At 34.8% G+C, this 12,052-nt stretch overlaps 1 protein-coding gene across 2 annotated transcripts in view; it reads right to left on the reverse strand.

Annotated features, from left to right (window-relative positions):
• The window catches only part of LOC109112752 (cyclic AMP-dependent transcription factor ATF-6 alpha-like), a 34,240-nt gene extending 22,824 nt beyond the window's left edge, over window positions 1–11,416 (reverse strand). Inside the window, exons 1-7 of one of the 2 annotated variants that reach the window (XM_042746923.1) lie at window positions 11,152–11,415; window positions 10,403–10,482; window positions 10,097–10,184; window positions 9,828–9,925; window positions 8,429–8,555; window positions 8,147–8,350; window positions 6,390–6,571 (exon numbers count right to left, since the gene is read on the reverse strand). In XM_042746923.1, coding sequence (XP_042602857.1) covers window positions 6,390–6,571; window positions 8,147–8,350; window positions 8,429–8,555; window positions 9,828–9,925; window positions 10,097–10,184; window positions 10,403–10,482; window positions 11,152–11,242 — 870 coding nt within the window. In that variant the 5' untranslated portion in view covers window positions 11,243–11,415. Of the gene's footprint in view, window positions 1–6,389; window positions 6,572–8,146; window positions 8,351–8,428; window positions 8,556–9,827; window positions 9,926–10,096; window positions 10,185–10,402; window positions 10,483–11,151 lie in introns of both variants that reach the window. The other variant, XM_042746924.1, reaches the window with a different exon arrangement.
• Between the last annotated feature and the right edge of the window lie 636 nt (window positions 11,417–12,052).

Consider the following 12,052-nt stretch of genomic DNA (forward strand, 5'->3'; position numbering starts at 1 on the left):
TCAGTGTAAAAACAAACCCAAAGAAATAAGCATAATATATACATACAGGGGTGCACATAATTTTTTCAGCCTGGTTCTCATAAGAGAACCTGGAGATTTGGTTTGGTCCTCACACTGCATGTAGCGTGACCCATTAAATATAACTATAAAAAAAAAAAAGATTAAATAAAGTGCAATAATATTATAACTATTAAGTTTTTTTTTAATAAAATAATAAAACTAAATAATAATGTGTGATAATATTATTAAAAATAAAAGGTAGGCCTAGTATTAAATAAAAATACCACTATTTTATAATAAACTTAAAAATTAAATGCTAATATTTACTACTACTTTCTTTGTTTGCCTCTTTAAGAAGAATCGATTTATGTATTCCCCAATTGTAAGTCACTTTGGATAAAAGCTTCTAAAAATAAATAAATAAAACTTAAAATCAGCAGGCTTAAATTTTGTCCGGTTTGCTGGCAAGTAAGTATATGCGCTTCCGGATTTAGCGCTGCTGCTGATTAAAGAGCGTCAGTGAATGAATGTCACAGTTTTGCATTGTGCTTTGAAAACGGCATGGGATAGCCTAGATTTATGCTTTCAGTTTGAAAAGAAATCTTATATAGTACAGTTTGTCGATCTAAAATGGTAATTGTGTATTAACATCTGTCAACCATGTACTGTCAGAACGGATTAATATGATATAATATTTTATTTTGGTCGCACATGCGGACCACTTATGTGCACCCAAAAATATATAAATAAGTATATATATATATATAACATAAAAACAATATACATACATACATATTCTACACCTTCATAAACATCTATACAGAAACACACATATATTTGTGTGTGTGTGTGTATCATAATGATACATATATGATACACACATTTTAATACACATATACATACATAACAAATTTGTACGTATATAAGATCCTACAAGCAGGAAAAAAATCCTCATCCTTGAGCCCCATTACATAAGATGTATGAAATGCATAAAGGCATCACTTAATTTTTTCCTTTCTCTCTACATAGAGTGACCTGCGTGAGTGTGAGAGTTCATGCATAAGCATGTGTGTGTGTGTGTGTTTGCCACGTAGGAGTACAATACCCCAACCAAGAGTCTGGAGCTCAGAATAAAGGACAAAAACAGAAGTAGGAGAGAGAGCGAACATTTGGCTGCGCTCTACTAAAAAGATTTTTTTTTTCTTTTCTTTTTTTCTGAAAGCCGACAGGCGTTGAGGCTACAGAGGCAAGTCTTTCATCATATTCCCCTTAACGTCAGATCAATCTAATTCAGTCGTTGCTTACATATTAAACACATTAGATATTCTTTTGCCTATACACACACCTCCAAACATACAAGCCTACATTTGAAACTTATATTGGTGAATGATATTTCTAAAATTACATAAGATGATTTATAATTACAGACTAGAATAAAATTTGAAACCTGCAGAATCACAACATGCAAAGAAAATGTGGATTTTTACTAGGAAACCACTGGTATATGGAGACAATAACTGTTGCTATAAATGTGTGAAGTTGTTTTGCTTCTCCTTCTGCCCAGACATTCACGACCGAGTCTAAATGACAGCTTGTGTGAACTGAATTGATTGAACACTGTGTATAAAAATCACACAGGCCATGAACTACCACATAAATGTGCAGATGGGAATGAAATGCACATGCATGGGGCTGCTGCACAGCTGATACTAATCCACTAAATAATGATAAAATATGGATCTCACTCAATGTGTCATATTTTAACACTGTCGGAAACAGAACTCACAGGACGCTGCACCATGGGAGTTTTAAACATATGAAGTTTATATACATGATCCATTCAGTTGGGCAACACCAGAGAAGTAAATGCTCATTCATAACAACTGTGCTACGCCACATTGTGTTTTTAATGGCATGTGCTGAATAATGCTTCTGTGCATGCTATAAAATGGTGATTTGGAGCAGGCAGCTGCAATGTGATATAGAATTCATTATATTCCTGCCATATGCCTTCAAGGTGCTTCCAAGTGCTACATAATGACTGCAAAGTAAATACTGAACTATAATGATATTATCACACTAATGAATGGATAAATGCATTCATATGACTCCATTATTAGGGTGTACAATTAGACAATGTACTGCCCACATAGGTAAAAATAAATATACTAAAATGTATTTGAAATACATTACATGCTAAGTATACTACAAATACATTTACATATTTATGTGCTTAATAAAAAATACTCTGCAATTCTACTTTTAGTATAAAAAACTGTTATACTTAAAATCTGCTAAATTGGAACAACTAACTAATTTGTAATTAATGCACTTTAATTGTGCAGAAGTAGTGCTGAAGTCCAACTAAAAATAAACTAATATAAATTTGATTGTGCTATGAAACTATTGCAAGTATGCTTCAGGTACACTTTGAATAATATCGGCCTTTAAATGTAAGATATTTAAAGATCCTCATCAATATTGACATTAAAACACTTTTAGGCTTAATATTAAGAAATGTGCATTCTGCACAAGTACTACTCCAAATAAAGATTAATTATAATTTTTATATCAGTAATTTTCGAGTGATATGTCAGTAAATATGTTAATAGATTTGAACTAGACTTAGTATGAAATAAATGTATTTTAAATATATAATAAAGATTAATTATAATTGTTATACCAATATATATATATATATATATATATATATATATATATATATTATATATATATATATATATATATATATATATATATATATATATATATATATATATATATATATATATATATATTTTTTTTTTTTTTTTTTTTTTTTTTTTTTACGGACATTATGATACTTGAATTATTTTAATTAAACATACTGTTGACAAACATCAATCATGTGAAAAAAAAACTACACTACACCACAAGAACACAACGCTAAAAATGTCTAAATATTGATGGTGTGAATATGCAAATACCTTAACAACACTATATACACATTTTAATATCCTAAACAGTCTTAAAAACATGTTAACTAATATTCTAGAAGCTAACACGCAAAGCAAGAAGACTTCACAACAAAGTAATGTCTTAATAGTGAATACTTTCACATGCTCAATTTCACAGCTCAGTTTTCACATGCTGTATAAAAATGATTCCATCAATGTTTATACATGACTACATTCTTGAAAATTTTAGTCATTTTAGACAGTCACTAAATGAAGCGTTACATTTGTTGACTAAATTTAATATATGCCAAGCGTCAAATAAGATTACATGACAGAATATTGACTAAATTTAAGGCACATTTCCATCAAAACATAAACAATGAGTAAAACTGTAAAAATCAATATTTCAGTCTAACAACTAGACGGTTGACATGGATTAAAACATTTGAAAGGTGTTTTCTCACACAACTGCTGTTAAAAAGTCTTATGTTTAGCAGTAATTCCTGACATTACCCAGTGATGTTAACTACAAGGTCTGTGTTTATCAGTACTTCTATAGAGGTCCGTTCCCTCACTGTTCACTCCCAATCAATGCCACCCAGTATACAAATGAACCAAACTAATGTACACACAGGGGCAGGGTTTTTTTTTTAATTCAGAGAATTTGAAAAGAGCTGGCAATGCAAGTCGAATATCCCCCAATGTGGGAAAAGACAGCACTAAATGCACAGGAATTTGGGACTAATCCTGAACTCTATTTAATTAATCTGAGGTCAGTTGAATCTACAGTATGTCGGAACAAATACTTTAATGGAAAATAATGAGCTCACTGTTGGTCTGTAGCTAAGGACACAGGGACTGATGCTAACAATAAAAACAATAATATTATGAAATTTTATTACAATGTAAAATAACTGCTTTCCATTTTCATACATTTCAAAATGTAATTTATTCCTGTGATGGCAAAGCAGAATTTGTCATATGATTCTTCAGAAATCTACTATTTCTATTACTGCCAAAGAAAAGAGGTTTTCAACAGGAGCTTCATGACCCCTGGGGAGACCACAGCAGTACTGCAGGAGGTTCACCAATTATTGTTTGATTTCAAATTATTTTTTGTAAACAAAGTGACAAAATACAACAAACACCTTTATATAGTATATTATAAGACAACTTAAGATTGTAGTAACTTTTTAAATGTAAGCATCGTAAAAGTATTTAAATGCATCCATATGGTTCTGCATGTGTTTAAAATGAAACATTCAATTTGATACAATATGTAACAGGGGTCCCTTCTTTGCCTCTTTATCCAAGTTACCCTTACTTTAGCAATATGTGCTCTTCTCACCTAGAGGTCCTAATGTGTGTCTCTCTCCTATTTCTACAATAACAGCCCCTCCTCCTCTCTGAACTATAAACAGAGTCTAATTTCTCACATCTGGGAAGGGCTTTTCGCTGATGTCAGGACAGCACATATGGAAGAACACATGCTTTTGATTAAGAAATCAGTTGATGAGTAAATAATATCAAAGTAAGACCAGATCCATGGTCATTCAGGTTCCCTCTCTATCTTTCCTGTTCTCCATATTTATTTAAAGTCACAACTAACACTATTAAACTATAACCATTATCAAACTATAACCATTATCAAACAGGTTTTCCAAATCACCCCATTTCCCTTTAAGGGAAGTCGTGGCCTAATGGTTAGAGAGTCGGACTCCCAATCGAAGGGTTGTGAGTTCGAGTCTCGGGCCGGCAGGAATTGTGGGTGGGGGGAGTGAATGTACAGCGCTCTCTCCACCCTCAATACCATGACTTAGGTGCCCTTGAGCAAGGCACTGAACCCCCATGTGCTCCCCGGGCGCCGCAGCATATGGCTGCCCACTGCTCAGGGGGTGTGTGTTCACAGTGTGTGTGTGTGTTCACTGCTCTGTGTGTGTGCACTTCGGATGGGTTAAATGCAGAGCACAAATTCTGAGTATGGGTCACCATACTTGGCTGAATGTCACGTCACTTTCACTTTCACTTTTTCACTTTCATTCTACTGTATGGAAAACAGGAAAGCCCCACCCCAAACTCATGCTATTGGACGAGCCAGTGTTGCCATGTCAAGACACCCAAACAAACAAAGCAATGTGGAAAGTATACTGCACAGTCACACTTTTTGGGGATGTCAATCAATTTAAATTTTTGGGAGAGGAAATAACACAGCAGCAGCTGTAAAGCTTTGAGCAAATACACTAGAATTAGAGCCCGATGCTATACTAAGTATTACTGAGATGCAATACTATTACTGGGTTTCTTCCATACTGAAATTGCACATTAAAATGTCTAAAGAAAAATAATCTTTTATCACAATTACATGTTACTGTTAGAATATAATTCCTGGAAAGTTTGAGAATTTTTTTTTACCAGTTAAACTACTTTTCTAAAAAAAAAAAAAAAAATAAAAAAAAACAACTTGCATGCATTACATAGATCAAAAGCAACAAAGACATTTATAATTTATAATATTTAAAAAATACTCCAAGTAGAAAACTGTTATTTTATATTGTAATTTCACAATATTTTTAATGTAGTCTTTGAAAAATATCATACACCGAACCTTTGAACATTAGTATAATAGTGTAACTAATTATTTAATCATGAATATTAGTGTATCATCACCACAACTTGAGAAAATACTATATTATTACAAAAATTGGCTGATGTTTTTTTTTTGGTATGTGGGCCCGAAGTGAATTATCAGGCCAAAAATGTTCTGTAACAAGGTACTCCGGATGAGAGCAAGCTTTTGTAGCAGTAACTTCACTGATAGCTGATATTTAAAATTCCTCTTGAAGATCATTACAGATAATTCACAATGAGAAAATGCAAAAGTTATTACTATAAAAACTTAAATATTTGCAAACACTTCAATGAATGTTTGCAGAGAGTTTATTATGACTGCGAACCACACATGCCATCTAATCTACAAGCCAAGGCAAATCATGTTGACTGCAGTTCAACAAAACTGTGTCTGGTCTACAACAAAATACAACAAGGTCATTCGACACCAAAAACTATTTTTACATGGAATACCACCAAGTCTTTTACTTTCACTGTCAAGCATCTGGCTTTCTGAAAAACTGAATCCTAATAACAGCTATTTTATGATGCAGATCTGGACCTGGGAGAACTACACACTAAATTGGGGTACTTTAAAAAGAAAAAAAAAAAAAGTTGTCACTAGTTGGTGAGTTGCTATAAACGAATTGGCTTAGTAATCTTACACGGCTTCTAAGAGTTGCTGCTGCTAAAAATATCAAAACTGAGCTTGTTGAACTCTGGTGAACTGGATGAATGACAGCTGACAGGAACCACATGCAGTGATGATTTAAAAGTCACAAAATACATCAAAAGCTCCTTTAACCAATTTAATACCCAGTGCTTTGCAGTCATGTAGAAACTTACATCATTCTCAGGGGTGGAATTCTGCAGTGTCATGGCAACCACAGGAGATGCTGTTACCGGTGCAACTACAGAGACAGATCTGTCCTGAGCCTGTGCTGGCACTGTGACTACATGCGTGGGCACTGCCTGAGGCGTCTGAAGCTGGACAACCTGAGTAGGCTGAGATAGCAGCATTCTCTGACCTGCAAGAGAAACATACTGTTTATACACTTCACCTTCAAATGAAGCAAGAAATGTGTTGAGTGCAACCCGTTGCTATTTTTCTACATTAATCCCCACACACTAAAAGTAAAGTTTTCACAGCACAAACTGCTTTAATAACCATAAGGAGAGAAAAACTGTTTAAATCAAAAAAGGAAACAGTTGTGCTAAGCACCATCTTTCACCCAGAGCCAAACACATCACCTCCAGGTAACACGGGCAAACACAATTTGTCAGGCGTGACGGGTTGCTGTTGGTGTTGAGTTAAACGAGAGGAATTTGCGGTGACTCCCCAGCAGGGGTCATTCCCAACAACTTCCATTCTCTCAGCCACCCACTGACTTACCCATCATTCTCCCAACAAACTACAATTAACCTCGCATCAAAACTCTGCAGTTAGCCAGAAAATAATTACTGTGCCAGAACGCAATCAGTTCAAAGTGCACTTCCACAATCTTTCAATACGTATATAAGCAGCCTGTGGCAGCTCTCTCGTTTCGCAAAAGACTCCTAATGAGAAAACAAGAAAAAAATATACAAATAGTACACATAAATGGTGCTTTGTGTGATGCACCATTTATAAACCAAACTGCACCAAGACACAAGGGCGCATTCTAAGAAACAGGTCATATAACAAGTGAATTAATTTGGCAACTGTTAATTACTCCATTTGTACATTTACATGAACACATTCATTCTTAGTGTAGTCAGTGTTGATTTTCACACACATATTTTGTATATTATGTAAACAAACTTTTATTTTGGACTATTAAATCACAATAAATCGATTTGACAGCACTAAGATATATAGTATGCATTTTATTTTATAACAATTTTAGAACATGATCTTAATTATCAAATTTATATCATATATCAACATAATTATTATTTAATTTATTATTATTATTATTGTTGTTATTATGAATTTTAATAATGTAATAAAAAAATCACATTTTGTTATTATGGTACTATGGTTATCATGTCTTTGCACATGATATTAAAGACTGTCACAAAATAAAGCAATTCCCAAAGTTTTCAAAATTCATGGCAATGAGTATTTATAAAATGAAGTATTTTGTTTGAGGCAAATAATCAGCAAGTATGCTAGCTAATAGCTTGTTTACTTGCTACAACTACCCCTCACATAAAAAATGTCACATAAATACAAGCATCCAGAAGTCAAAGGTGATTGGCGGATAAAAACAAACAAACAAACAAAAAAATCAGTTAGGCATGTCATTCACATCTACTTCAGTTCTGCTTTTTTCTAGGGTAAGCGACAAGGCACACTGTACTGACACAAAAGGATGCACCAGCAGTTCAAGAACAAGACACCCTGCAATAGCACAAACTAAAATTGATGCCTACTGCCATCTGCTGGTTTTTTCTAAGCATGCAGCGAGGGCTGCAATACAACCTAAAATACACTACTCATTTCAACTTGCAACAAAACTGTGATCAACAAAAATATTCAAAGTGATCAAACACACCAAGACTTCCTATTACATATCAGACTTTATCAGATAGAAGTGTGGCAGAATGGCTTTCTTCATTACCTGTAGGGGGTGCTCGCTGAATGGTGACTGGTGGAGGTTTTACTACAGGCAGAACTGTAGTCCGAAGAGGCTGGATGATGATGGTCTTAGTCTGAAGGGGGGCTGCAGCATGCGAGATGGGTACCGCGGTAATGAGCGGTTTAGGCTGAATGGAAACCTTGGGGCTAAACTGAATGGGCCTCTTCGCTGGCTGGAGAGGCTTTGCTGTGTGAACAAATGCATCATCTCACTACAAATTGAAGATGAATGATTCACACAAGGACATTAATGTACTTCACCTACCTTTTGACTGACTGGTCCTCTTGGAGGGCTTCTTCTCAGCAGGCGCCTCAGCAAAGCCACTTGAGTCAGAGCAGACAGACAGCGGAGAGGGCTGAGAATGCCAGGAGACTGGAGACAGTGCCTCATCCTTAAAAAAAAAAAAAAAAATAGAATATAGAAAATAAGAAGAATTTAGCGAGTATAGCAGCATAAGGAAGGAATATCATGAAAAGCCGTAAGTGCCCTTACACAGAAAAACAAAAAAGAACTGAGAGTGCACTCAAGCATGGGAATACTGAGGTGTGAATCCAGATGGTTAAGAAGTCTACGTATCATTACTTAACTATATGCAGACTTTGCACATATCAAATGACTGATGAATAAATGCATAAATACCTACAGAACACCTGTGATACCACGCACTACTACCTTATGTTTTAATGTTTATTCAATCATTGCCTTGCTAGCTATAACCAGTCATGTGTATCATGCTTCTTTAAGAATGTTAAAAATAGTTCAACTTATAAAATGCATCTAGTCCCCTGCATTTAGTTTCATTCGCCCATCCATCTGTTTTCAGAAAGCAATAACGTGCTTCCTATATGTCCCTTCCTTGCATCATTCAACAGAACAACACGTGTTAACATTCAGTGTATGTTTTGCAAACTAAAACAAATATATGTCATGTTAAATAATACATTAACTTCATCAAGACTGTAAGGTGACACTAAGATTCCAGTGTTTAGGATTTCGCTAAAACAATGTGTATTTGTCAAAGTGGCATTATAGCTCTTTGAAACCTTGAAAGGGACACTAGCTGGTTTTGAATACACATATTAAAATAAGACTGGACACTTCTCAATGTGAGACTGATTAATTAGTTTGATGATGTGCTGAGAGCTGATTAAGACATTCATTAACACACTGGAGTCTTAATTAGACACCTAATTCACATGGGTGTATGTGTGTCTGCCCTCTTGATCTCTGAACTACAGCAGCTGGCAGGATCAGTGAAGCTCAAACACACTCCATCTGCGCCTCTGACTGATTCAGTCAATAAAGACCAAAAATAAATTTGTGTGTGTATATAACAAAAAATAAATTAATTAAAATAGATTTTATTCAAAATTGTATAAAAATTATATTTGATGCATCTTATATTATAAGATACGTCAAATATAATTTTTATTCAATTTTGTGTCTCATTAACTATTAGATATATCTTTGCATATTGATACATGTAAAAAAAAAAAAAAAAAAAAAAAAAGTGTGTAGGTTAGTTTCTCTGTGATTGTAAACAGCTTGGAATCCAAAAACACTGGACATTTTTCAAATCACTCCCTGACAAATAAGATGCAAATTTCAGTGTGTAGAAATGCTAAAGGACTGCGTATTTGTTTTGGGGTGGAGTTTGACTCACGTGTGTGGAGCAGGGTGAGTGGGGCTCCACTGACGCTGGTGAGGACACTGAACTGAGCGTGTGGTTTGGTGACAGTGAGTCCACGGTTACATCACCATCTGTGAGTGCAGATAGAGAGAAAAAGGATAGAAATGCTTTCGTACATTTCACTTTGGTAATACTTGAAGCAATTCTCAGAAATATCAAGTTACTTTGAATGTATTGCAGCTATAGACATTTAGGAACATTTGAAAAGATTGTCCAGTCCACTGAGAACTTAAAATTAGTACCTGATCGAGGGCTACCGTTTTCTCTCCAGCCATCCGAGTTCCACGCTGGTGGCTCAATGTCAAAGTTCAGGTCAGGAACAGAGGTGTCCTAATAGAGAACAGATCCAAAATTATTAAATTGCTTACATTTTTCTACAAATCTCTGGTTAAAGCTACGGTCACACCAAAAAAAGCAATAAAAAACTTGTTAGTCTTTAAAAGATGTAATCTGATTTTCAAATGCAATTCGAAAAAAGACAATTAAACCCATATTTGATAAACATGTAACATATTTTGACAGATTGTCTTTGCAGGGGTTTGACTCACATAGCCTACACTTTCCACCAGCGCGTCCAGAAGCTCATCAGCATCCCCAAAATCGTCCAGCTCATCGAACAAACTGATATCTACACAAGTAAAAGACACTGTTGTGAATTATGACCAAAGGAGGATTGATGCAAAACAAAGAAGTAAAGCCAACAAACCAAGTGCTGAAAGCATGAGAGCAAGACAGGAAATCAAAAATGTATCAATTTCATAATCTTCTTCTGAGTTGTGAGTTTGTAACCAGGTCATACTACCTGCAACCATTCACCCCAAGGTGTTATGTAACCAATAATTTGGTTTCAATTCCAGTTTCTTTTATATGTTATCCAAACCCCAATTGACACAATGTAATTTACTAGTATCCTGTATATTCACAATACGATGAACTATACGAATTAATATGAATATAAATACTATATGGACATGAACATAAAGTAATCCAAAATAAATGTGTAATGACACAAAGTTAAATAAAATTGTATTCACAGTTAATATTTTATCATGTTTATATTTTTGATTCAACTACATTTTAAAACTGAAGCCATAAAAACAACAATGCGGATGAGTGGGAGACATGTTCACCAGACAGTTATCCAAGTTACAGCAAATGGAAAATGACTATATACATAAAAGTCGCTTCATAAAGACATTCTTTACGTACAGACACTGTACTATAATTAAATACAGAAGCTGGCGTTTATCGCGAGCAACACGCGCAGTGACAGATATTTCTAGAAAGCGTGTCTTACCCCACTCTCCATCCTGATCGATGGCAATATCCCCCGCTTCCTTGTCCATTATCGATGGATTTACGAAATCTAACATCAAATCTGACGACATTATGCAACGAACACATTAGTAAGGATTAAAAGTGAGTCGGATGAGGAACACTAGTTATCGATGAGTTCTGAGTGAAGTTGTAAATGCTCACATTTCCCGATTCTGATGAAACTACATAACAATGCTGCAAGTACACGTCTAGTTTTACGGTAACTCTACGGGTGCCGGAGTGCGTCATACACAAGCCTTCTTGTAACTGGGTTGTTTTTCATCTCTACACCACATGGTGGTAGTAGACAGTCGGTCTTCCAGCAATTTCGCACTCTCATTTTGGCGAATCGGTTCATTTGAACAGTTCATTTAAAGAGCCGGTTCAAAAACTGTTCCAGCGGTTTTTACGCCATCACGTGGACCATTCCTGGGGCAGGCATGTTTACATTTTTTTGAAACGTCTCAGTAAAGACCACCACAGCCCCGTTACGGCGCCACTGTTTATAAATAACAGTGTATATCGTAATTTCATGTGTTCCAGTTCCGTTTGTTGCAATTAAGCTTCAACCAATTTAGAACCTAAAGATAATTTACATTCAGATTAAACATAAATCTCTTTTTCAGATTGTAACAAAATGTCGTAAACCAATTTACGCGTGCTGAAAAACCTGATATAAACACATTTCCAGTGCGTTTTATTTGTAACTTCGGCTCAAATAACTCGGTTGACTCCAAATGGTCATAATTCATTCAATGATTCGGATCAATTCAGTTGTTCATCGTTAACAAAAGAACGATTCATTTGCCAATCCGAGATCCTTATTTTGCATTTGACAAGTTATGATGAAATATTAACATTGCATTTAAGATTTATATAAA

Source organism: Cyprinus carpio, chromosome B20, assembly GCF_018340385.1.
Source record: "Cyprinus carpio isolate SPL01 chromosome B20, ASM1834038v1, whole genome shotgun sequence".
In the NCBI taxonomy this organism is placed as follows: Eukaryota; Metazoa; Chordata; class Actinopteri; order Cypriniformes; family Cyprinidae; genus Cyprinus; species Cyprinus carpio.